This window comes from Thamnophis elegans, chromosome 5 (assembly GCF_009769535.1).
Source record: "Thamnophis elegans isolate rThaEle1 chromosome 5, rThaEle1.pri, whole genome shotgun sequence".
Lineage (NCBI taxonomy): Eukaryota > Metazoa > Chordata > Lepidosauria > Squamata > Colubridae > Thamnophis > Thamnophis elegans.
Window position 1 is genome coordinate 8,254,762 of NC_045545.1, and position 27,849 is coordinate 8,282,610.

At 39.8% G+C, this 27,849-nt stretch overlaps 1 protein-coding gene across 1 annotated transcript in view; it reads left to right on the plus strand.

Annotated features, from left to right (window-relative positions):
• Positions 1–27,849, plus strand: part of SLC44A3 (solute carrier family 44 member 3) — a 28,106-nt gene extending 257 nt beyond the window's left edge. Inside the window, 13 exon segments of the mRNA XM_032217706.1 lie at positions 13–90; positions 93–176; positions 3,841–3,930; positions 3,933–3,967; positions 3,969–4,006; positions 13,177–13,333; positions 16,123–16,206; positions 20,632–20,769; positions 22,625–22,808; positions 22,811–22,828; positions 22,831–22,859; positions 24,848–24,943; positions 27,646–27,849. Coding sequence (XP_032073597.1) covers positions 13–90; positions 93–176; positions 3,841–3,930; positions 3,933–3,967; positions 3,969–4,006; positions 13,177–13,333; positions 16,123–16,206; positions 20,632–20,769; positions 22,625–22,808; positions 22,811–22,828; positions 22,831–22,859; positions 24,848–24,943; positions 27,646–27,651 — 1,037 coding nt within the window. The 3' untranslated portion in view covers positions 27,652–27,849.

Genomic DNA, 27,849 nt, shown 5'->3' on the forward strand with positions numbered 1-27,849 from the left:
TTGTCCTGATAGTGTTATTAAGGAAGAAGATTCACTTGATTATTCAGCTCTTTCAGGCTGCCAATAAAATAATTGGCAAAGTCCCCTTTTTGTATTTCAACCTATTTGGACGTTTGTAATACTTACATTATTCTGGGTGTTCTGGGTGGCTGTGCTCCTTAGCTTAGGAACTGCAGGTCAGTAATGTTATATCAACTCTCTTGCTAGATAAATATATCATTTTTCCTGATGATCAAGAGTTATTAAAATTGTCCCAAGGTGTGTGACAAGGTCAGTGGTGGGTTTCAAAAATTGTTCGAACCTACTCTGTGGGTGTGGCCTCCTTTGTGGGAGTGGCTTGCCGGCCATGTGATCTGGTGGGAGTGGCTTGCCGGCCATGTGTTCTCTCTCTTCTCTCTCCTCTCTCTCTATCCTTCTCCTCTCCTCTTCTCTCCTCCTCTCTCTCCCTCCTCCCTCCCTCCCCCCCCCCCCCTCCCTCCTTCTCTCCCTCTTCTTCCTTCTCTCTCTGTTCCTTTTTTTCCTTTTTTTTCTTTCTCTCTCACTTTTCTTTCTTTTTTTTTTCTTTCTTCTTTCTTCTCCTTTCTTTCTCTCTTCTCTCTCTGTGTGAGTCTGTGTCAGTGATGGGTTTCAAAAAATTTTGGAACCTCTTCTGTAGGTGTGGCCTGCTTTCCGGGTCCACTGGTGGAATCTCTTCTAACCGGTTCGGTAGATTTGACGATTCTAACGAACTGGTAGGAACCCACCTCTGGACAAGGTGTCCCAAAACTGTCCCAAGGGCTCTAGAACCAAGCTAGACCCTACATTGATTGTTACCTGATTATCATAGATTGGCTTAAGTTGTCATGTTATCAACAGCATATCCTAGCCATGTGTATTTTCTTCCCTTAGTCTCCTGTTATTTGACCTTAAGATAAAACTGCATTTCCTGCAAAAGAGAAAATGGAATTAAGGAGGCTTGGGTGTTTATGGTCAAAATGAACCCATAGTTCTTCAAGATGTATAGTATTGAATTAAGGAAATTTAATAATTTTAATTGTATAATTTAATACACCTGCGAAGGCAGTATTTTGTTTCGACTATGGAAATAAAGGAGAAGGTCATAAGTCCACAGATCATATAGGTAAGGATTAGTATGAGTACAATTGTACGAGAATACAATATCAATGCAAAAATTAACAGTCAGCCAACTAAGTGCCTCTCTAGTACGAAGAAACAATTATTACTTAATTTTGTTTCTATTTGCAAAACTTTAGAATGAAAAATTAGTTGAAAACTATTCAATTGATGTAGATACATCCCCAAACCTTCCCAAATTAAAAACAAAACAAAAACATAGGGATAAAGTCACAATGATGCTCTTCTGTTATCAAAAATTTGCAGTTGAACAGATACACCTATTAGTATTGTTTCTGCTATATGAGATTTTCCTCATTTCCCCCAGCTTGTTAAAATTACATGGTGTGAGATAGATCTTGATCCATGCAGGTTAGTTTTATATGCCCCGCTGTGTCCCTCTCCAAAAGGAATGCCAATGCGAGGATTTAAATACAAAATTTAAATAATAAACCCATTCTGCAAGAATAAAAGCCACGAGGGAGAGTATTTGTTGATATTTAAAAATGACTCTAGAGTACTCTATGGGTTGAAGTGAAGCATTATAATTATTTTATTACAATCTGGGAATTATTAAAATAATGAAAATAGGGTGATTTGTAAAATAGCATGGACATTTATTTTCCATATCACAGTGAAAACTATATTCATGTAGGTTTCCCTGGCAGATACCATCCGGCCAGTGGTGGGTTTCAATTTTTTTTTAGAATCTCTTTGTAGGTGTGGCCTGCTTTGTGGGAGTGGCTTGCCAGCGATGTGACCGGGTAGGAGTGGCTTGCCAGCCATGTGACTGGGTGGGCGTGGCCAACTTGTAAAATGTGGTGAAACTCACTTAACAACGCTCTTGCTTAGCAAACAAAACGTTGGCTCGGAAACTCTGGCATTTGAAGCACGCACGTCTTAGCGCTGTCAAGTTACAAACCCTTGCACCCCTAACCCTTTAGAAAAAAAAACCCCAGGGGTGTTCAAACCTGACAGCTTTAAGACTTGTGGACTTCAACTCCCAGAATTCCTCCTCTCGCTCTTCATCTTGATGATGTGCGGACGGGCAGGGGGGGGAGGGAGCTGGAACCGGTTCTAAATGGCACTGTAGATTTGTGGAACCTCTTCTATAGAATGGGTTAGAACTGGCAGGAACCCACCCCTCCATCCGGCTGAAAAAAAAATGTGGACTCTGATCCACAAAACTAGTCATTTGGTGGGTGTGAGCTTTATCTTCAAGTGACCTTGCTCTGATCCAATCCAAATCTAATTATGATGCTGGTTTAGGTTTCAGGATTCAAGTAGCTCTGGACTCAGTGCCCACAAACCTAATGGATGTCGTTTGCTCCTTGTATGAGAATCTAAGCCACAAGGTCACATTGCTTGAAGTGGGGGTTCTGAAATATAACATTAAATGCTGCTCTTATGTTCTACCACTTAAACCTCTAGTAGATATTTTAAAATGACTATATAGCATAGCAGTTAGACTTATATACCGCTTCATAGGGCTTTCAGCCCTCTCTAAGCGGTTTACAGAGTCAGCATATTGCCCCCAACAACAAATCCGGGTCCTCATTTTACCCACCTCGGAAGGATGGAAGGCTGGAGTCAAACCCTGAGCCGGTGAGATTTGAACAGCCGAACTGCAGAACTGCAGTCAGCTGAAGTATCCTGCAGTGCTGCATTTAACCACTGCGCCACCTCGGCTCTATATAACACTATTTATTGTGTTCTGTCATTTTAAGATGGAAATACAAATTAGTAGATGCGTGTGACTGAAAAAGAAAATTGGCATTATCAATGGTCATGTGCAGTTTTCCTTTAGCTGACCTTAGCTAATGTGTTGTTAGGTTACAAGGAAACACTTTCTATAACCTTGAAAAGACAGCTGGCTCACCTTTATATGTAGGAGTGTGATTTGAAGGTCACATATTTCCTAAACAATGTGCTTCACTTAGAATACTTATAAAGCTCTTTCTCTTTCAGCCCCTGCCCAGGCATCAATTAGGAAGCAGTTAGAGGTTCTAATTCATAAATGGACAGTTTATGTCTGAAATTGATAGAACGGTAACAGCCACTAGATCTGTTAGAAAAATTTTCTTGTTTGTTTTGCATTTCTTTCCCAGGGTAAAAAAAAAAGTATGACATGAATACATTACCCTTTTCTATGTATGCATTTTCTAGTACAGATGCATATTCTTGTCAGATTTTGAAATCTTTTTAGTTTTATAAATCTTTGTTTTCTCTCCATGGAATGTTGAGCTTTGTGTTAGCTATATTTAATATCTAAGTTATAATTGATACAGGCAGTTCTTATTTAATTACCATTTCATTGCTACTTCACTTCACCTAATAAAACGGAGTTGCTAGTCACAAATGTCATTGTTATGAAAGGACTACCTGTATATATACAAAGCTGTCTCAGCATTTTAAAAGTTTATAATTGTAGCTCATTTTGATGTCACTTAAACATTTTGTGGCTGCACTTTGTTCCTTTTTTTAAAAAATCTATCCATAATTTTTATTTTTTATTTTAGTATAAACATCGTGCCTTAGTCTGACATTTATCTTTTTATTCATTTTTATTGTCGATTGTTTTTTTTAATCTACGATCTGTTTCAAATATTTCCATTACAAATTGTTTCTAAATATGATAAATGGTCAGTTGAAGTAACAGCTGAGGTAAGCTAAAAAAGGACAGTAAAAGAAATACTGATTTCTATTCTTTGTGCCTTAAATTTATAGGCAGTGTGCAAGTCATTCCAGGAGGCCAAGTGAAATACAAAATTCAATTTGGAATCCGCTACATGTGGTGGTATCATTTACTGGGGCTTATCTGACAAGTGAATTTATTCTAGCATGTCAGCAAATGGACTATAGCTGGGACTGTAGTTACTTGCTTCTTCAACCGGTATTACAACATTAATCTAATTGCTAAAAACCTTGTTTCTTAGCTTACTTTTACTGTATTTTAAGATATTTTTTTTTGGGGGGGGAAGGGTGGGAGATCAATCCTGTAAGCATATATAAACAAGCCCTCTTGAAGTCAGTGGATTCCTTTCTCTGTAAGTAAAACAGGATTATATAATTATTGAGGAATGTGATGAGAGCAGTTGATCTTTATTGGTTGATGTTCTGTTCTGTGAACTAAGTGGCTTTCTTTCAAATCTTACTTGTCTCATTAATTCAGTGGCTGCATTCATGCCTAACACAATGTATAATTTAGTAGTACATCAACAGGGTTCAGACTTCTGGACTTTCCCACACTACTTATGCTATTCTGGCATGACTTTGGAGAAATGATGATAAACATTTGCTGTTTTTCAACTAATAGCAGTTCTCCATTGGATACAAATTAAAGTGGACTTTAAATTAATGGTTTGTTTTTATCCAGAAAGCTCAAATCTTGTTTGTAATCCAAGGTTGTTGTTAAACTATAGTTAAATGAGTGCAGATTGTGATGTATGTATGTATGTATGTATGTATGTATGTATGTATGTATGTATGTATGTATGTTTTTGTAGATTTTCACGGGTGTAGGTATGCTGGTCTTGTATCCGGGTCTTTTCCCATGTAAGTTTGAGATTGTCTTGGCAACATTTCGGCGAGGTCTCACTCACCATCTTCAAGCTGGGTTTTGGGCTTAAAGCGTGGTTGGAGCTGCCATCTTTCTATAAATCTTGGTGGGGGTGTGTGGAGTGCTGGCTTTGTTTCAGTAAGTGGAATGATTGGTTGTGTGGTTGTATCATGATTGGTAGATTGGTGCTGGTATGTATTTAGGATAGTTGCAATTTCCCAGGGTCATGTGATCAGCGTTTGCCACCTTCTGACAAGCAAAGTCAATGCGGAAGCCAGATTCACTTAAGCACCATGATACCAACTTACCAAGTGCAGTGATTCACTTAACAACTGTCTTGCTTAGCAAAAAAAACCTTTGAGCTCAATTATGGTCATTTCTCGAGGCCTACCTGTACTATCAGAAGAATTTCTCAGATAGCAGTCCCTAAAAGCTTCTTTTTCATTAAATATTGTAAATACTGAAATGTTCTGTCCCCCCTTCTCAGCTCGTTAACAGACGACAGGCAGACAAACGTAAAAGGAACTCTCTTTATCAGTTCTCGGCTCAGTCTGGCTGCGAGCCCAAAAATAACATAAATAAAGTCTCTGACGAGATTACAAAATACCAAACAAAAACTCTCACAAGCAATGCACTTCTCCAAGTGTATCCTTGAATCAGGGTTACAGAAAACAAAGCACTTCTCCAAGTGTATCTTACATAAACCACGACCGATGATCAATCAATGTTGAACGAACCAAGGAACGTTGACTCCTGCAACCAGGGCGTGGCACCATCTGTCCTTTTATCCCCAGAACACACCACTAACGAGCCCCAGCTACAGTGTTAATCTTGCATCCTGAACAGACTCACAGAAGACGTCTGCTGAGTCACAACACTGAAATATCCTGGCTTCACAGTTCTCCATTGTTTCCATGAAACTTTGAGATTATCCCCAATTAGAACTGGAATTCTGATTTTTTTATGTTTTGCTGTTTGGTTAATAACACAATGTGTTTTAAATTGAAACAATAATTTAGATTTTCTCTTGTATTTCTCATCCTCTTGCATAGATAAACAGATTTGTGTGCTTGAATTAACCTGCCTACCTTACACAGAATAGTTAATCTGTAGGGAGTTGATTTATTGGATTAGGAATATTAAATTCATTTGCCAGGTGGTTATTCTTACGTGGCACAATAGCTCATTCGTAGCTAGAGTGGGAATCATCAGTCACAATCCCAGGAGTGTAAACTAAGATTGGAAAGTAAGAAAAGATGCAAAAAGAGGATCCTGGTAAAGTATGTTGCTATTGTCTGCTTCCGTACAAAATGCCCTAGGGGTTGAGCTCATGCATTACAGAATCACTACTTCATAGTTTCAGTTCTATTTATAGCAGGTATGGTCTCACCCCTGTTAGATATGAAGGATTTTTGGTTAAATTCTTTCCATTTCATAATTTTTATAAAATGTCAACATGGTGTGATTATTTTACTTTCAGTAGCTTGGTGAGGAGAGGAAGAAGGAATTCACACTAATTATATCCAGTGAATGCGTAATGTTTTTGTTTTGTTTTGCTACAAAATATGTAATTTAGATTTGTATTCAGTTTGCAAAGAAATGTAAATATATGTCTTGCGTCTGAAAAAGAGTTTCATTTTTCAGACACGTTCTTTTTAGAACATAAACTAAGGATTCTGAGCATCTACACAGGACAAATACTGCTTAGGATACTTTTAGAACGCACAGAATTGGTTCACTGTCAAATGCCGCTCGACAAAAGCGCGCCGACCAAAACCGCCGCGACAAAACAGTGAAGACGAAATCGCGCCCACAGAAGCGCACCAACAAATGCACGCCGACGAAAGCGCGCCATAAACAAACAACGCGAAAACAACGTAATAACCCTAACCCTAATCCTAACCCTAAACCTAACCCTTAACCCTAATCGTGCTTTCGTCGGTGCGCATTTATCGGCGCACCTTCTGTGGGCGCGATTTCGTCTTCGCTGTTTTCGTGCCGCGGTTTTGTCGGTGCGCTTTTGTCGAGCGCGCATTGACAGGTCACGCACAGAATTATAGAAGATTTTTCATAAAACATTTTTAACACTGCATCCTATTATCATCCTTTTAACCAGAATGTATAGTATAAATAATTTCCGACTAGTTTCGGCAAGAAATGTTGATTTGACCATATTTCCTCTAATGAATACCTTTCTGTTTTTTGCTATTTGTTTGAATCTCTTTCAATATGATTGAATCATGTCAGAACGAAACTTGACTCTCTTAATACCACTAATAAATGTAGAAATTACACAGTAGGCGTTTGAATTGAAAACCTTAAACTTCCAGAGGGAAATGTGAAGTGCCGCTAGTGCTGATCTCTCTTCCTATTATTTGCTTTGTGAGCATGTAGAAAATGAGATGAATCCATGTAGTAGAACAATGTTATAAATATAGAAAAAAAAACAACAACAATGTTATTCACATATTTCGTGGGAGGGACGTGAACAAGAGCTTTGTTTATCACAGTGTGTATAAAGCTTTCCTCTTTAGCTAGTAAACAGTTACAGGAAACTGGAGAGACTTTAGCTTTGCAAATCTGCTTCCTTACTACGCAGTCCATTAGGCACTCTCCTCTTTTCTCCTAAGCAGAATTAAACTGGGGAGGATTGTGAGTTGTTTCAGCTGGATTACCTATTGCAGGAGACATCTGTTTGACCTAAAACAATAATAATGAAACATACTTAAAAAAAATTTTTTTTTGATGAAAGATGCATTCCTTAGAAACGGTAATGAAAACGAAGGGTTCAGATAACATTATGCTATATATAGTTTGTGCAAATAGGCTCCGAATATTCAAATATATACCGTATATACTCAAGTATAAGCCGAGTTTTTCAGCCCACTTTTTGGGCTGAAAAAAGCCGCCTCGGCTTATACTCGAGTCAGTGAAAAATTTGCCCGAAATGGAGGAGAAAAAGGGGCGGGGCCATGCCGCTGGGTGACGCTCGTGAATGGCCCGGCGCCCCTGTGAGTTTCCCCTCCCTCTGTGTCAGTTTGCCGCGCAGCGCGCACCGCACCATCCCCCCTCCTCACGTTCTAATGTAATGCAGGGCTGTCTTACGATTCCCCTTCCTCCCCCTCCTGCCGCTCTGCAACGATGTCCCACCTCCTCCTTGTTACGGCAAGCAGCCACATAGCGATGTCCCACCTCCTCTGGTACAGTGATCCAATGATAGGAATCACTGTGCCGTGTGTCATAGGAGGCGGGACATCGCTCCCGCGGCTGCACGGGACATCATTACCGGTAGCTGCTGCATTTCCCACCCTAGGCTTATACTCGAGTCAATAACTTTTCCAGTTTTTGTGGTAAAATTAGGTGCCTCGGCTTATATTCGGGTCGGCCTATACTCGAGTATATACGGTAGCTAGAATTTTACTTTAACAGATAATACATTTTGGAAACTTGATTGTTTGGCAGAGCACTTCAATAAACATGCACCAAGGTCCAAACTCAGCCATCAAATTCATTGATTCTCATGGGGGGAAGGCTTTTATCCTATATCACCATTTCTAAAATTTGAATAGTATTCCTCCTAGTATTATTTTGTTGCAAAAGCGTTGCTTGATCGTTAAGGATGTCCGAGGAGTATAAGCCCTGTGTAATTCTCTCCTACTAAATCAGTAGTAGGAATGCTGGAAGCTAGCTTTAAACTTGTAAATCTGCTGCTATGGGATTGAGTACCTCTCAGATTTAAACAAAGAGCAAATGCCATTAACGTATTTTTAAAAATTGTAACAGCAAGAACAATAAAGCACATATGAGAGTAGTTGTGCTGTATCAATCGCGAAGACAGTTTAGGAAAATGTTGCTAAGACAGCAACCCTGAAGCGTTTTCTCAAAGTGGTGTTTCCTTCAATCCCTCTTAAATTTCATACAATATTTATATGATTCCACTACTGGAAACAACATGAGAATTGCCCTAGTTTCTAGCCTCAGCATATTATATGATGTTGAATTCGCAATGCTGGAGAAGATTATATGTGTCAGTAGACTAGCTGATGGCATTCTTTAAGTCCCTATTATTTTTGCCAAAGATTGGGTGCTTTATATCTTTATATCTTATGAGCCGAGGTGGCGCAGTGGTTAAATGCAGCACTGCAGGCTACTGCTAGATCAGCAGTTCAGCGGTTCAAATCTCACCGGCTCAGGGTTGACTCAGCCTTCCATCCTTCCGAGGTGGGTAAAATGAGGACCCAGATTGTTGGGGGCAATATGCTGACTCTCTGTAAACCGCTTAGAGAGGGCTGAAAGCCCTATGAAGCGGTATATAAGTCTACTGCTATTGCTATTTGTATATTTGGCTTGATTTTAGATCCAAAGAATAATATCAGGTCTTTTCACGTTTTTCCTTGCCAAGAAAGAGGCAAAGAAATTATTGGTTAGAATCAAAGAATTTCTAGACATTTCAGAACATACGGTTTGGGCACCTTAATTATCTAATCTTACAAGTAAAAGGCAATCAAGCCAAGACAGTTTCTTCTTTTAATGTCTGTATGAAATTAACTACTATTGAATGCATAATCCCTCATATATATCAAATATTGTACCCTTGGTTTCTGTACTAATTTAACTATGAAATCATAATATCTTCAGATGCTACGTGAAATTTCAAGAGGGACTGCTTATTAAGAGGCATTTTGACTTATCTCAATTGAAACTGAGATTTAAAAAAAAACTTATTTCAGACAGAGGACCATTTGAAATATGTTAATAATTATTTTATACAAAAATCCAGTCATTACCCTTAAATAGACTTGTAGGCTGGATAACTAAAATATATGCATACCACTTTTATGGTATTTCCTATTGAAAATACTGAAACACAGGAAAGCAGAACAGCCGTTTAGCTGTAGTGTAGCAGTAAGAAATTTTTGTGGGTCCTTGGGAATTTATGTTAGAACAGGCATTTTGGTGTTCTTTTGCCCTGGCAAAATAGGTTTCCTTGAATCTAGTTTAGTTTACTTCACTATGTTGCAGTATTCAGTATTGGTTAAATGGGAGGGTGTTTAATTCTAAATTCTGTTTTTCTTACTTTATTTAGTTTCTTTTTCTTTTACCATTTTTATAAGAAAAAATTCTGAAAGGCTTCACAAGCAGCGGGTGAGTGCGTGAAGCTTGTGCATGGACAGGACTTGGTTGCACACATGAAACCATCGCTGCCCCCGCTGTTATTCCATGAAGCCAGAAAGATGGGGACCTGTTCTGACCCCCCTCGTTCCACACCAAAACACACTCCGAGCCAAAGATAAATTACGGCATTTAATTAACAGACAAACAGGTCCTTGGCAGCAAACCGGCACAGACAAGCTTGGGCAGCAATAAACACAGATAAGGCTTGGCAGCAATCCAGCCTGCCAAGCTCATACAAAGTTCTCCGACATTCGATTCTGTGTTGACTTCTGCAAAGAGGGGCGTGTGCACAAGTAGCCTTTTTATAGTCTGGAGAGGAGCCTAATGACCACCAGCTGAGCGCAAGTACCTCCTGTAATTGCGTAATTGTTCCTGACGCCTATTAGCTCTTCGATGGCGTGCATCCAGGAACAACTCACTACCGGCCTCCGGCTCACTGTCCCTTGTCTCCTCCCCACCGGTCCAAGGCTCAGGTGCCTCCTGGTGGCCAACCAGCCTCTCTGCGCCCTGCTCGGAGTCGGAACCCTGTCCAGGGTCCTCCACATCCTCCAGAGCTGACTTAGAGGGCCCCTCGCTGTCAGAGTCTGGTGGCAGCTCCAACGGTCCCCTGCTGGGCCACAACACGGACCACTGCTTTATAGCACTCTCAACGGTTTACAGAGTCAGCTTATTGTCTACAACGATCTGGCTTCTCATTTTACCCACCTCAGAAGGATGGAAGGCTGACTCAGCCTTGAACCGGTCAGGATCGAACACCTGGCTGTGGGCAGAGTCAACCTGTAATACTGGATTCTAACCACTACAGCACCAGGGCTCATATTGCTACTATCGTTGCTTTCTTTTGCCACAGTCAGTCTATTTCTATTTGCAGTCTTTGTATTTCGTGATTTTTCTTCAGTTCTTTCTCTTCTGTTTCATGTTTCCTGATAATACCATGACCACTTTCCAAACATTGTTGTCATTCTTGTCAACAGTTGTTAAGTCTGAGGTATTTTGTGGCAGGTGCTGCCTGTTTGAATTCTAAAGTCCTAGAGCACTTCTTCTTTTTTCTATTACTCTATTTTTCGGATGTATTTGGAACATTCCATGCCCACCTATTTTTGGGGGGGGTAAATATTTTGTAATTAGCTGCTGCCAGAGTCCCCAATGAATGACTCTGCTTAACTGTTTAAAAAGGCCACTAAAAAAACCGCCCTCTACAGGAAGAGGCAAGAGAACCACGTGCCTCATCTACATAAGGAATTTTTCGGCTTTTAACCCTTGCTTAACTCTGCTCGAGTGATCATAAAGATAGACTAAATGAGGCACGTGGTTCTCCCGCCTCCTCCTGTAGAGGGCACTTTTTAAGAGGCTTTTTTAAACAGTTAAGCCCTAAGCAGAGTCATCCACTGTGACTCTGGCAGCAACTAGCTCAGCCTTTTTCCTTTTACATTTTCTTTTCTTTTCATGATGACAGTGGTGAGGCTCTGCCTCCCCTGCCTCCCCTGACTGTACGTCACTGGTGCAGTGGAAATTACACTAGTTGACATTTTCTCTCTTGGCTTGGTTGTTTCTCTCTGTTTTCAGCCTTACCATGAAAGCTGTCTGTAAAGAATAGATTTGCCCCATGATAATTTGTGTGGAAATAATAAATCTTCAACAGTCAACTCTCCTGCTTTCTCCTGTTCAGAATTCTTCCAGTTTTAAGTCTTCATTTTCCCCTTCTTTCATGCTAGCCGGCCCCTTTCTCACGGGGAAAATAACCTCTACAGCAAGTTTTCCCAAACTGAGCTTTGAGAAGATGCAGGCAGAATCCAGGGAAGGTATGAAAGACTTATTTTTGAGTGTTTACATCTTTATTAAAAGTAGTTTCATTATATGGTTTTCATTGTTCATTTGTGTTCATTTTAGGGTTGTTTAGGGGAGGTCTGTACACTTAAGATTGCAACTAATCATCTTGAGAAGGACACACATTTTTTCCTTTCTCAAAATGTGTCAGAAAGGGAATTGAACTTGAAAGAAGAAAACTACTCACTCAATTATTAAATGCATTTCTAATTTCATAGCAGTTTGCCCCCGTACGAGATGTTGTACAGTATTTTGTGATTATTTATACACATTTGGACCTCAGTAAGTTACTTTCTACTTAGAAGCAGCGCATTCAGATTTTGGAAATTTCTCTTAGGGCCTTTCCCCACTACTGAACCCACCAAGATCTGAATTAGGAGCTGCATTGCCTGTTCCCACTGATGATTCTCATCTTGTCCCTTTTGCCTTTGTTCTCAATCACTGGTAGCTATCTAGCTTCACTCCAAGGCCTCTAAATGTGCCTTAACAGATTTTCATATACCTTGAGGTTTGTTTTCGGTCTGTTGAAAAAGGGGAAGAATATTATTATAATAGGAGTATACAGGTAGATCTTGACTTATGACCACAATTGAACCCAAAATTTCTGTTGCTAAGTGAGACATTGTTTAAGTGAGTTTTGCTCCAGTTTATGACCTTTCTTGCCATGGTTTAAGTGAATCAGTTTAGTTGTTGCGTTAGTGATATGGTTGTGACGTGAATGTGGCTTCCCCATTAACTTTGCTTGTCAGAAGGTCACAAAAGGTGATCACATGACCTTGGGACACAGCAACAGTCATGAATATGAAGCATCTGAATTTTGATCATGTGACCATGGGGATGCTACAACAGTCATACGTGTGAAAAATGGTCATGTCACTTTTTTCAGTGCTGTTGTAACTTTGAACGGTCACTCCATGAACAGTTGTAGCAGTAGCAATAGCAATAGCAGTTAGACTTATATACCGCTTCATAGGGCTTTCAGCCCTCTCTAAGCGGTTTACAGAGTCAGCATATTGCCCCCAACAACAATCCGGGTCCTCATTTTACCCACCTCAGAAGGATGGAAGGCTGAGCCGGTGAGATTAGAACCGCTGAACTGCAGATAACAGTCAGCTGAAGTGGCCTGCAGTACTGCACCCTAACCACTGTGCCACCTCGGCTCTTAAGTTGTAAGTTGAGGACTACCTGTATAGTGTAGCTTCTGAAATGGAATTGACTGAATGAACAGAAATGATAAAATGATACAAATTTTAAGTTGATCAAAAGTGCTATTTTATTTATTTATTAACAAAATGTATATGGTCGCCCAATTTAGTCTTCGTGACTTTGATTTTTTTTTCCAAGGATAAAACCCCAGTTCATTCTTGGTGTATTAGAAAATGGAAACACTTGTAAACACTTGAAAGTATTTTCAAACTATTGGATGAAGATTCTGATAGTTTACATTGTGTTTATATTTCATTTTCTGTACAGTTTTTCATGTTGTTTATTTTTCGTTGTAGAAACAAGAGTAAACTATCAAGTCATCCAATCCTGTCTTCCATATCAGTTCTTTTTTGTTATCATCTGGGAACAGTTGTCAAGGGGTCCCTTATAATCTCTATCATGAGAGTCCCAAGGATTGTTTTATTGTCTCTTTATAACGTTCTGAAAAATAAGGTAGGCTCCTACTTTTGATTTCTAACACCGCAGCATAACAATTGGGCAAATAAGTTGTAGAAATGTAATATCTAAGTAAGGAATGCAAATGCAGTCTTTCTTTATTTGCTTACTTTTATATTGGACTTTATTACTAAGCCTTATCTCAGCAGGCAACAGCTTAAAAAGCAATAAATTCCATTGTAACAGATTTACTATGAGAAGGATTCATATCCTCATGATTTGCTCCTCATCCCTGATAGCTAGAAAAAAATACTGCACAAACTAAAAAAAGTCTGCTTAGGCTAAGGCTAACTATCTTTGAGGGGAAGATGAAAATATATATTATGAGTGAGTCAGAAATGGAGGGTATGTGGATTGATGTTTCAACTTTGTTCGTATCATCACCCCTTGAGTACTTGAGTAAGTACTCAAGTACCCCTTGAGTACTTGAGTAAGTTTCCAGTGAGACAAAATGAAAGAAATTTCCAGAACTTCATATATTAAAATGGAAGGCTGACAAGTATGCAATATTAGGTTTATACACATAGATCAAATTAACCAGAAAGTAGCAGGAAAATGTGCAGGATTTCATCTTTCTCATTCACGTTGCCCTTCACGTTGCTATAATTTAGGTGTCAAGGAAAGACAAGTATGCTTTGATAATATTTTGCAAATAATGATGTAGTTTGATTTGGTTCACTGGCAAATGCGCGCTCGACAAAACCGCGGCGAGAAAACAGCGAGGACGAAATCGCGCCCACAGAAGCCTGCCGATAAATGCGCGCTGACAAAAGCGTGCCATCAACAAACAACGTGAAAACAACGTAATAACCCTAAACCTAACCCTTACCTTAACCCTAATCGCGCTTTCGTCGGTGCGCATTTATCAGCGCGCTTCTGTGGGCGCGATTTCATCCTCGCTGTTTTCTCTGTGACCCATCAAAACCGCGGTCCACTAAAGTGCTCCCGATCAAAGCGCATACCTGACGTCATCAGCAGCGCGACAAATAAAATTAAAAATAAATTAAAATTAAAATAAAAATAAAATTAAAGCAAGCCGATTCACGTAAAGGTAAGGGTTAGGGTTAGGGTTAGGTTTAGTGTTAGGTTAAGGGTTAGGTTTAGGGTTAGGTTAAGGGTTAGGCTTAGGGTTAGGTTTAGGGTTAGGTTTGGGGGGGTTAGGTTTAGATTTACGCGTTAATTTTAAGTTTACCGCTCACAGCATGCTGTTTTCGTCGCGCTGTGATGACGTCACGTACGCGCTTTCGTCGAGCACGCTTTAGTCTACCGCGGTTTTGTGGTGGAACCGTTTTCTCGCCGCTGTTTTGTCAGTGTGCTTTTGTCGGACGCGCATTTGACGGGTCACGGTTTGGTTTGGTGTATTTGGGTCACAAACCAAAACTAGTTCTTCCCCTTCATCATTGGCATTTCCCATAAGTGTAAGTGATGGAATTTTAACTTGGGAGGGGGGAGAGCAAAGGGAGGATTAGACATTTGCTTTCCCTTCTTGGTAATTTTGGCCATAATCGGGGCAATCTGCATCTATTTCTTAAGGTTTTAAAAAACTTAAGTGGGAGAGCTGCTGGAGAGAGCTCATGAAGTTTACTTGGATGCCAGCCAGGAAGAAGAGGGCCACAATCCCCACCCCCCAACCCAGTTATGTAACCAGAACATTTATGGCTGTTTGCAAAATCTTGGATGATGTTTATGACATTTCTGCTGAAAACCAGCAGTTCTGGTTTTTGCCAGAACTACACCCATAGCAAACTTCTGTTTATTTAATGAACCAGTGTTCTTTTTACGACTCCTGCATTTGCTTAACAACTGCTGCAAAAAATGTAAAATTGCGTTGATCACATGAATGACCTGTTTTACAATCATCACTTGTGACCATAATGGGCAGACTCCATTGCGATCCTAACTCAAAAACTCCCTGTAGTGTTGTAGATACTGTATTCTTTACTCTGGTTCATTAGCAAATGAGTGAAATGGTTTGTAGAAGAACCAAAATTATTCACTATATGTTGCTGGAACTTTTCAAAGATCCCTTAAATGTATTTCAACAATAACTGTGAAATTGTTTACATTGCTATATAGTGTCCTATCATCAAACTTTTCTGATTTCTGATCAATGATGTTCCCATTATTAAATCTGACTTTACTTCATTTAAACGTACTTTATTTGCCTGGAATTGCTTATCTTACTTCCTCAGAAAGAAGCAATAAAATAAAAGATAATATTAGAGAAGAAAAGCAATGCAGAGTGAAAAGGGCAGTGAGAAAGGGGAAATGTTATATATTATAGTTCACGGCTTATTATTAATCTAAGAATTAAAACAGAAGTCTCTTTGGTATGGCTGCAGCGTAGACATATCTAGAATGGTAAAGAAGATTATAACTCTCTTTGAGGGAGATGGAGAGGACAGAAATGTGGAAAAATAAATAAGTAAAATTAATTAATTAATTTATGTCAAAGAAATTTTACACTTGTCGCTGAAAATGCTCGTGATAAGGGAAAATTACATTTGAAAATCCTAGGTATGTATTTCCGAGATTGAAAAATATCCTATATTTCTGAAATAAAATAAACACCAAAGCTGCTATTTACCATTGCAGGAACTTTAATTCCAAGATTCCAAAGTCCTTTCAAGCTACTTCATGAATCATGAATATAATTGATGGATATGAATCTTGTATTCTGTGCATGGGAAGTGTTGAAGTGTTAGAAGAATCTGAAACACTTGTTGTTGTTTTTTTAATTCTGGCATCTTTGATAATTAATTTACAACTTGTGCTTTTTTCCCCAGGAGAATGTATGTGCAAGGTGTATTTTCAAATGCTGTTTTTGCAGTTTCTGGTGCCTAGAAAGATTTCTTGGATATTTAAACCAGGTATATTATATAATTGGATAATACCACCATGCATAAAAATGAAAGCCACATGAAAAAGAAATGCTATGCTGATCAGTAATGTTTCCAAGGCAGTTACTATCCCAGTTTTGTGACAACTAGCAAAGAAAGATGATCTTTATTTAAAAATCCTTTGCCCTTTTCATTCCAGCTGATTTTATAGAAAGCATGCAGGACTGTGCTTTAAATCTTAGCTGAAATAAATCACATTGAGTTCAATAGGCCTATTCATTGGTACATGGGAGGTAGAATAACTACTGTGATTTATACTGACCGGTTTAAACTAATGTGACTAAACTAGAATGCATCTAAATCTCATTATTTCATTCTGCCAGACATAAGCACCTAGTGAATTATAGTCCGCAAAATGAGAATATAATCAGCTTCTGTAAAAATCTAAAAGGAAACTCCTTCATTGGAATCAAGGTCATTCATGGCATTATTTCTATCATACCCTGAGTTGTTAATAATCGGGAATATGTATATAGTAGTATTCCATACATTTTTTTTCAGGTGTGTTTCCCCAGAATTATTTTACATTTTTGGTGGAATACACATTAATATAGTGATATAATTATTGCTTTGAGTCCTGAAAAATTGGGAAAATGGAAAGCTGGAAATTTAGAATTTGCAGAATAGGTACTGAAGCTGGAAGACATGAAAGAAAGCACCAGGACTGCCCGTAAACTGAATCATGTTTAATAAAACTTTTCCCAATAATTACCGTACCAAGTTTTCTTTCAAATCCCAAGCTGGTGAGTCCAAGCAATGGGGACTGTCTCTGGAATCTGAATCACAAAGGGGATACTTTAATTAGGCATACTTTAATTATAGCCCTTCCATCTGTCCCTGGAGTTGCCTAGCTTGGGCATCAGCAAGGGAAGGTGTTCTGACCCCCCCCCCCTCATCCCACACCAACACACACTCTGAGCCAAAGATAAGTTACAGCATTTAATTAACAGACAGACGGGCCCTTGGCAGCAAACCGACACACACATAGCTTGGGCAGCAATCCAGCACAGATAAGCCGTGCCAGCAATCCAGCCTGCCCAAGCTCACAGTAATGTCCTCCGACATTCAATCCTGCGTTTGACTTCTGCAAAGAGGGGTGTGTGCACAAGCAGTCCTTTTATAGTCTGGAGAGGAGCTAATGACCACCAGCTGAGTGCAATTACCTCCTGTACTTGCTCAATTGTTTCCTGATGCCTATTAGCTCTTCAGTGCCGGGCATCCAGGAACAACTCACTGCTGACGTCAGGATCACACTCCCCTTGTCTCCTCCCCACTGGTCCAAGGCTCAGGCGCCTCCTGGGGCTAACCAGCCTCTCTGCGCCCTGCTCGAGTCGGAACCCTGTCCAGGGTCCCCCACATCCTCCAGAGCTGACTCATAGGGCCCCTCACTGTCGGAGTCTGGTGGCAGCTCCAACGGCTCCTGCTGGGCCACAACAGGAAGGTGGAAGGGACCCACTAAGACAAAAGAGGAAAATAATTACCTACTTAAGGTTAGAGCAGAAATTTGTTACCTTGTAGGTTATGTATAATTTTTTCCTGCTTCTGTTCTAGAGATACAATTATTTTGTTCTCTCTTTGTTTGAAGGGTTTCTTATTGATAACGCTTAAAGTCAATCTTATCAATTTATGAGTACTTTGGGGAGCTGTATTGACTGGTATTCTTTCCAGTGTCGTACACTCCAAATACTTTCCGGCATCTCTACAAACTCAGGAATGAACATTTAAAAGAAGCCACATTATGCAATTAAGAACTGTCCATAGGTGCATATGTTCACATTGTAGGCAGGGGACAAGACAGATAATCCTGCTATTTCGAGCTAAAGCCGTTTTACTCCCTGCGCATATCTGAAAGAGGTTGCATTATTATCCCATTAATATTTCCTTTACTGCTATAAAAAAAAAACCTAATTCCTTCTACAGCTTCCATCTGTCACAGTCTCTGGATCATTACTTTTTTTCATTTTGCTGCATCATTAGGTTTCTAGGAGTGCTCTCTATACATAGTGGGAAATGGCCAACCACTCTAAAAATGCAGGCAGGCTGTGAATTGGATGCCTGGGTATAGTGGTGTGCCTGGCTTGTTTTCAGTTTCTTTCCAAAAAGATTCTGTTTCTATGGTGCGCTTCCTTCCAGTGGGACAATTTTTAGAATCTTAGAATGGAAGATAGAATTTGGCTGTGGCGCAAAGTAGCAAGTATTTTTCACAAGAAGGATTTTTAAAGTGTTGGACCTGTGCCATATAGCGTTTCTCATGAAGCTATCAGGTCAGTTTTTCCAAGACCTTTGACATTCTCTGTCTGTGTTGGGAAGCGTAGACGTATTTTTTCCTAAACATTTTCTTCGCCTATTAAACTTGAAGTATGTAAATAATCCCGTTCCTTATTTATCTGTTTCTTTGGTTCCCATGCATATTAATGCAAAAAAAAAAGAGGAAAATCCAGAGTAATTTACTCTGAAGTATAATCTGTCAATATCTGAAGCTTACTTTTTTGCGATGTTCCCTAATCAAATATTTAGTTATGATACATAAATTAGAGAAAGATTTAAGTCCTAACAAAATGTCCTTAACTTAGTCAATTATTGGGTGAATCAATGTTTGTTACTTTCAGTGTTTATCTCGACTGCTGCTTCAGTTTACAAAGGATTGTACTTAAGTATCAGTTCTAGAGAATTGTAATTATTACTAGATAGCTTTTTAGAGTTCAAGGATTTGTATGCTAGGATTTATTTATTATTTATTTTTTTGCTTTTCTTGACTTCTGATTATGCACACCTGGAATCTGCTCCCAAGGTTGGGGAGCCTGAATTAGGATGCAGGAGGCAATTAGAGAGGAAAAAAAAATTAGTTTAAATGGGAAAGAGATCCCTTGTTTACTGTTTCAGCCTCTGCCCCGTTCTATAATAAGATGTTCTCAGTCCTTGGGAGTAAATTGCAAGCAGTTGCACTAGGAAGAAGACAAACCCCCCACAAATTTCTTTTTAGAAAAATCATCCCTTGAGGAAAGATGTTGAGTAATATCTACTAAAGCTCCATGTTGGAATGTACTTTTTAAAAAAGTACTAAAATATTTAAGTTGAGCTGGTTAATAGCACAATATTTTAGATGATGGGATTGGGGTTTTTTTTATTGTTGATATGTTGTTGTGCGTATCCTATATTCAGGAAGTCATTGTCATATTACTCCCTATGGCAGCATAAATATTATGTAGAAGTTTCATGGATTACAACTGATTTCATGTATGTGTGTTTTACACTGTATTATTTTGGTATGATTTATTATAGACCTGTGGATTTATATTTCTGTATTAATATTTCCCAACTCTCTTGTGAAAATAAATCATTGTGTACATTGACTTAATTTTCATAGGTTCCAAAGGACTAAGCGCAGGAAAAAAGTAGAAACAGAATATTAATCTTAGGTTGTTGAAGGATGTATTTAAACAGATGCTGAGAGGATTTTCAGCCCCATTCATGCCCAGAAACAGAATTTTAATTCCAAATTAAAGCATTAGAAGACTACACATTTCTTTTTAAGAATAATCTTTGCAGACTTTTTCTTTTTAAGAATAACTTTTGCAGAGTTGTGTACTTATTAAATATGCCAACATAAAAATTTCTTCTTTTAAAGAAGACAAGAATGGCTCGTTTTTCACTACATAAAATAAGGATGTTTATAGCTTATTGGGAAAAGTAATTGTAGACTTTTGGGTGTTCCTATTTATATGCTTCATTAGTTTGGTTCTTGAGGAATGAAGCTTACTGATCTCCACAGTTCTAAATAAACTAGAGAAAAGGGTTCCACCACAAAACCGCGGACGACAAAATCGCGGTCGACGAAAGCGCGCATTTGACGTCATCACAGCGCGACGAAAACATCGCGCTGTGATCGAAAAATGTAAAAATAAAACGAAAACCTTACCCTAACCCCCCCAAACCTAACCCTAAACCTAACCCTTAACCTAACCCTAAATCTAACCCTAAACCTAACCGTTAACGTAACGCTAAACCTAACGCTAACCCTTAACCTAACGCTAAACGTAACCCTAACGCTCTAAACCTAACCTTAACCTAACCCTAAACCTAACCCTTACCTTTATGTGAATCGGCTTGCTTTAATTTAATTTTTATTTCAATTTTTAATTTTTTTCGTCGTGCTGTGATGACGTCAAATGCGCGCTTTTGTCGATCGCGCTTTTGTGGACCGCGGTTTTGACAGGTCACGAGAGAAAAGATTGTCCTCATATTAAAATATTTTTAAGTGAATGATATGTAGGATTGGACAGTTAGATTAAAAGTTATGCAAGTAATTTCATTTCCACAGTATGATGAAATATAGATATCCTATTTTCTGTCTTGTGACTTCTGCTATTTTACCAATTAATGTTCTGATTGCAGAACGCATATGCGGCAACTATCATAAATGGGACAAATTTTTGTACCTCGGCTAAAGATGCCAATGTTATTTTATCAAAAAACGTAACTAACACCATGGCAATCAACTGCTTCTGTGACTTCGCTGTCCTTCTTGCAAAGGTAAAACTTTATTAATCTTTTCCCCCTCTTTATAAATCCTGTTTAGTCCATATGGTTAAATCAGTCAGATTCAAGGTTAAATTCAAATTTTATGGAAATTAAATTGTTCTCTGGAAGCTAGTAAATATGTATGATATATCCATGACCATGTTTAGGACTTGATCACTGAGCGAGCACAAAAGTATTGTTTGGGCTGGTAATTGTGTCAAAGTAGAGTGTGCATTGGGGTGTTATGTTAGTTTTGGATCCTCCTATTGGCAGAACCCCTCTTAATTTTTTTATTCATTTGATCGTAACATATGTTTATAGCAGAGGTGGGTTCCTACCGGTTCGCACCTATTCGGTAGGAACCGGTTCGTCAAATCTACCGAACCGGTTAGAAGAGGTTCCACCGGTGGACCCGGAAAGCAGGCCACACCTACAGGAGAGGTTCCAAAAAATTTTCGACACCCACCACTGGCAAGGATCTTGTAACTTGGGACAGCTTTAAGACTTGCATGCTTCAATGCCAGAGTTTCTGAATAGCTACTTGGACCGACCTAAGTACTAATTCATAATTTCCTATCCGGTCACATGGGTGGCAAGCCACTCCCACAAAGGAGGCCACACCCACAGAGTAGGTTCCAACAATTTTTTGAAACCCACCACTGGTTTATAGCCAAATTAGACCTACAGTTGGTACATACATATATTGACGGTGGCATCCAGTGGGGCTTACAGTCGTTCCCGCACCACAGTGTAGCTGTTCCACACTATGGAATCTGTGAGGTGGGGGGGGGAGTTCAAGAAGATAACGAAAAGAGCCGAGGTGGCGCAGTGGTTCGGGTGCAAGCACTGCAGGCCCATTCAGCGACTGTTATCTGCAGTTCAGCGGTTCAAATCTCACCGGCTCAGGGTTGACTCAGCCTTCCATCCTTCCGAGGTGGGTGAAATGAGGACCCAGATGTGGGGGGCAATATGCTGACTCTGTAAACCGCTTAGAGAGGGCTGAAGCCCTATGAAGCGGTATATAAGTCTAACTGCTATCGCTATTGCTCTAACAATGTTCAAGTGATGGGAAGAAGAGATGGCTCTTCATGGGAAACCCAGATTCATCATAAATAAAACAATGAAGATATTTTTCCTCAGTTAAATTAAGCAACATATGGCAGGACTGAAAGGCCAAACAAAAAGTGGGGGAAAAAATAGTCAACCGTATTTATTGAGACAACGTGGAAGGTTTAGATGAAAATGTCCCAGCAGATTTTTTAAAACAGTCATAATCTTAATACTTACTTATTTATTTAAATTTATATGCCGTCCATCTCACTATCCTACTACCTACTGCCACCGGTAGCCTCCACCGTCCAGAGCGATCCCACAGAGTTGGCCTCCTCAGGTTGCCGTCGGCCAGGACAGTGTCAGCTAGCGACCCCCAGGGGGAGAGGCCTTCTCTGTGGGAGCGCCCTCCTCTGGAATGAGCTGCCCCCCCCCCCCCCCCCCCGGAACTTCACATAATCCCTGACCTCTGGTCCTTCCGACGCGCCCTAAAAGTTGGCTTTTCCAGCAAGCCAGCCTGGCCTGAACAAAATAAAATAAATGATTGATTATTGTTACTTTATTGAATTTTTTTTTAATGTTATTGTTAATCTTAATTGGGTTAGTTTTTGGATACTCTAATTTTTTTTAACTTTTGTAATATGTGTTTTTTTTTTAATGTTGTATGCCGCCCTGAGTCCTTGGGAGAAGGGCGGCATATAAATCCAATAACCAAACCAAACTATCCAAGCACCCTAATATTAAGCATTTGCATACAGTTGATACCTTCTTTGGATGAGTTACCTTTTAAAATATATTTGATTTTATCCTGATATAGGTGTTCGTAGCATGTTTCACCGTTTTTGGGGGCTTGATGGCATTTAACTACCACCAGGACTTAAAAGTTTGGGCCTTGCCGCTGCTGCTGGTTGCTGTTTTGGCTTATTTCATTGCCCATAACTTCTTATCAGTATTTCAGACTACAGTGGATGTTCTTTTCCTTTGCTTTGCTGTGGATGTAGAAACAATGATGGCTCTTCAGATAACCCTACCTAATGGATCAAGATTTAATGGTAAGCACTCCCCAAAGCAGTTTATAATGCCTTAATTCTTTAAAATGAGGTAGCTCTCTCAAAAGTCGATAGGAAAACTATTTTAGGAAACACCTGCATTCTTATCCGGTTTAGTGTTCTATTTTCCAGTTGAAAACATGGTGAAAAATATACTGTGAAATGTATTCCACTTTCTAATACCGTGTTTCCCCGAAATTACGACATGTCCTGATAATAAGACCATGCCACATTTTTCCTGTGGGCAAAAATATCCACCCTCCCCCAATAATAAGCCCCCTGGAAAATCTCCCCCCCCCCTCCAGCCAGGCAGAGCACCACTCACCAACCTAGCGATATCCCGAAGGCGCAAAGCTGCAGGAGCCGGGGGGAGGGGGGGCAAAGACGCTCACATTGCTTGACGCCTTTGAGATACCGCTAGGTTGGTGGGTGTTGCTGTGCCCAGCTGGAGCGGGGGGGGGGATGGTTGCTGGGCAGCTCCTCTCACGAGCAGCCACCTGGTAACACCCCTTTCCAGCTAGGCAGAACGCCACTCACTTACCCAGTAATATCCCAAAGGCACTAAGCTGCATGGCGCTCTGCCCAGCTGGAAAGAGAGGTTGCGCGAGCACTTGTTCTGCCTCCAGTTCACGTGCCTCCCTGCCTCACCATCCCCTGTACCAGAGTCTTCCAACAGCCAGCCCACAACCATAGAGCGTAGTCCCAGAGCGGCCGCTGCCGGCAGACTTGGCAGCGGATCTCCGGAGTTTGGAAGCCGGTCATGCTCGGAGCATGGCGGCAGCGGGGTGGCGGTGGCGCCCTGGCCCAGCGCTGCAGGGAGAGTGGGCATGTGAGGCAGGGAGGCACGCAAGCTGGAGGCAGAACAAGTGCTCATGCAACCTCTCTTTCCAGCCGGGCAGAGCGCCACGTGGCTTAGCGCCTTTGGGATATTACTGGGTCGGTGAGTGGTGCTCTGACCAGCTGGAAAGGAGTGTTGCTGGGCGGCTGCTCATGAGCGTGGTCACCTCATGGCGGCTTTGTTGCGCTGCTGCGACAGTGCAACACTGCCGTTTGCCCCTGAGGCTGTGCCCATCTCTTTGGGCACCCGCTTGCAAGAGAGCAACCCCAAACTAATAAGCCCCCCCCCACTATAATAAGGCCCAAGACATAAGACATAAAGGTAAACTTCAAGAATTTTCCCTACTAAATTATAGCTTTAAAAAAGCCCATCAGTCACAATTGTCACAACTATTTTCTTCTCATCTCATATTCCTTTAGATATTTTTCCCCAAAACTAAAGCTTACTATTATTCTCTAACAGATGTTCAGATAATTGAGCCATTTTTTATTAGAACTGTTTAAAAAATGTATTAATGAAAAGTTTTTTTCCTGCTGATGTCAAATGCTATGTTTTTATAGACTAAGGCATTTAATGTGATTTTTTAAACATATCTGTTTTAAACTTTGCAAGGTAATAATTGTAGTGCTAAATAGCATTAATTACATATAACTCCCATTTAACCAGAGGGAGGTGAGATTTCTTTTAAGTATGCTTAGGAATCTCTGATTTAAAGCCTTACCCGATGCTCTCAAAACTATAGATTCAATTATATTTAACCTATAGGTTCAATCTATAGGTTAAGAATTCAAGAATCATTCTACCTAGAACTGTGGCTTAATTATATATTTTCTATATTGATGGAAAGTTATCTTAGATTTAAATTTGTGCAACAAAACATGTCATATGTATTTGTTTTGTAGGACAAATAAAACAGCATTTTGTAGGAAATTAGTTGCTACTGTTTTTGTTTCATGTATTCTTTTTACCCATCAAGAATATATAATTTCATTTACTACAGGATATGTTTCATCCCAGAATACAAAGAACTTTTGGTTAAAATTTAGTAGTGTTAAAATTTTAATATTGGCTTGATAATCTTATTGATTTGAGGTTGCTCAAATAATAGTATTAAATATAATAAGTTTGGATAATGTATTGCTATTATTTTTAGAACTTTGTCTATCAGAACAGCAAGCTTGCAAAGATCGAAGAAAGAAATAGAAGAATATTTTATAACAACGAGTACAGCATTGAATTGCAGCTTGTGGTAAGAGACGAACCAATTCTAAACATCAGGTGATACTGCTGATTGCCCTATTGCACAGTTCTATTATAGCTAAACATTTGATAACAGAAACCCCTCAATCAAATGTGGGTCAGTAGCAGAGAGGAGAATCTGTTCTTATATGTGGTACAGGTAGTCCTCGTCTTAACAACAGTTCATTTACTGACCATTCAAAGTTACAACGGCACTGAAAAAAGTGACCATTTCTCACACTTACGACCACTGCAGTGATCAGGTTATTTGCATTCAGATGCTTGACACATGATGGGTGCAGCGTCCCGGAAGTATGCGATCACCTTTTGCGACCGTCTGACAAGCAAAGTGGAGAAAACAAATTCACTTTAGCAACCGTGTTACTAATTTAAGAACTGCAGTGATTCACTTAACAAATGTGGCGAGAAAAGTCGTAAAATGGGGCAATATACCGCTTCATAGGGCTTTCAGACCTCTCTAAGCGGTTTACAGAGTCAGCATATCGCCCCCAACAACAATCCGGGTCCTCATTTTACCCACCTCGGAAGGATGGAAGGCTGAGTCAACCTTGAGCCGGTGAGATTTGAACCGCCGAACTGCAGATAGCAGTCAGCTGAAGTGGCCTGCAGTACTGCACTCTACCCACTGCGCCACCTCGGCAAAATTACTTTAACACTGTTCTCCCTTAACAATGTAAATTGTGGGCTCAATTGTGATTGTAAGTTGAGGACTTACCTGTATTACGTCCCTTCATCTGAAATCTGGATGGAATAGAACAGTGATGGCAAACTTTTTCAGCACTGAGTGCCCAAACCAGAACGCACATGTTTGCACCGGACCCCTGGAAACCCAAAGACCAGCTGAGTGGAGCACATACGCGCACCAGTCACCCAGTCTGGTTTCCATTGCACTGGCCAACTAGATTTTGTGCTTGCCGGAGTGCCAAAAAGCCAAAGACTGGGTGGGCGGCACGCACATGCATGCATGTGCCGGAAACCAGAAGAGCCATTGATGATGGCGCACATACCCTCAAGGAGGACTCTGCGTGCCACATGTTCGCCATCACAGGAATAGAACATAGGTGTATGTTTTTAAATAAATTGCTCCAGTGTACATTTTTAACCAGAATGACCAAATCTATCTGGTAGAAAGAATTCACAGTGGGATGAGGTGGAAGCAGAGTTCCTTGATTTCTGGGGATTTTTTTTATTATTATTATAAATCTTTTTATTAAACATTCTTGAAAAAAAAAACACAAATTGTTACAAGAGTTTAGTTCCCACCCCCCACCCTCCCCCCCCAACTCCCCCCCCACCCTTCTCCCTGCCCCCGACTTCCCAGAACCAATACAGGATATAAATCTTTAGCAAAGATAATCTGAGATACAGTTTAAGAAAAAACAAAACCAAAAAGATGGTGAACGTGTTTCCATTGAACTCTAGCTCCTCCTTGCTGGACTAACTCCAGATAATTTATAATTCCTGATCTCTAATCATAAACTATCTGGAGTTTCTTAGTCCCGTATTTGTTTTGAGTATAATCAATCCATCTTCTCCACTCCAGTTTATATCTCTCGTTTGAATGGTCCTTAAGATATGCTGATATTTTAGCCATCTCGGCTAGGTTTGTTACTTTCAATGTCCATTCTTGAATAATAGGAAAATCTTCCTTCTTCCAATATTGCGCCACCAACAATCTAGCTGCAGTTATTAAGTGCAATATCAGATCTAATATCTAATCTGATTTCTGGGGACTTGAAAGTTGTTACTTGGAAAGTTATGAGAGATATGTTAATACAAGAAGGCAGAAATAACAAGATTCCAGTAGTATCAAGTTGTTAAAATTAACACCGCTATGATCACTGCATTGCTGGCTGCATTAATCTGTTCCCGAGTGTCATAAAGTCCACTTCAAATACATAATTTCACTGTAAAATAGTAATACAATCTTTAAAATAACATCTGTGCGGAATGTTTTTTTATTTTTATTTTTTGGCATTTGAGCAAAATAAGTCATCGTGATGCTTCCAAAGTATCATTTTGCTGTCAGGGGATTTCCAGTAGCAGCCATCATTTTTCTGCCAAAATTATTCATGCCAGAAAAGACAATCTGCACGTAGGGGTCATATTTCTGGATTTTATTTTATTTTTTTGTTCATGCTGCACACTGTGGAGAGCTTAGGTCCTTGGGCCTTTTTTAGAAGTTTGGAAATAGTATACAGTAGGCGTTTTGTGCTGCTGAGAATCTGTGGTTTTAAGTTGATTAGGTTTATATATGCCTCTGGCTTATTTTATCATATGCAGCTCTTTGTACATTTCGCCTACATCCCAAAAATCTTCCAAAAGTTAGCAATAGCAATAGCAGTTAGACTTATATACCGCTTCATAGGGCTTTCAGCCCTCTCTAAGCGGTTTACAGAGTCGGCATATCGCCCCCCACAGTCTGGGTCCTCATTTCACCCACCTCGGAAGGATGGAAGGCTGAGTCAACCTTGAGCCGGTGAGATTAGAACCGCTGAACTGCAGATAATAGTCAGCTGAAGTGGCCTGCAGTACTGCACCCTAACCACTGCACCACCTCGGCTCTTTTAATTAACATGCAGTGACAGAATGCAAAAATATTGTTATACTAAACTTCCCCCCCCCCCCCCGTTATTTACAGACACTTTTGTTATTATGGCTAATTTCATATTTTATTTTCCTTATTTGTAGAGCTGAAATTGAGATGGCTTTAAAAAACTACATGCAGCGAAGATCGGGGATAACAAATTCCCTGAATTGATTTGTATATTTTGCACTAAAAGAAATGATTTGGTCCACTTTCACTTTGTGCAAAAAAAAAAAAAATGTCTTCAGCTTTTATGACTTTGTTAAGAATTTATTTAAGATATTTTATTAAAGTATATTAATGATCAA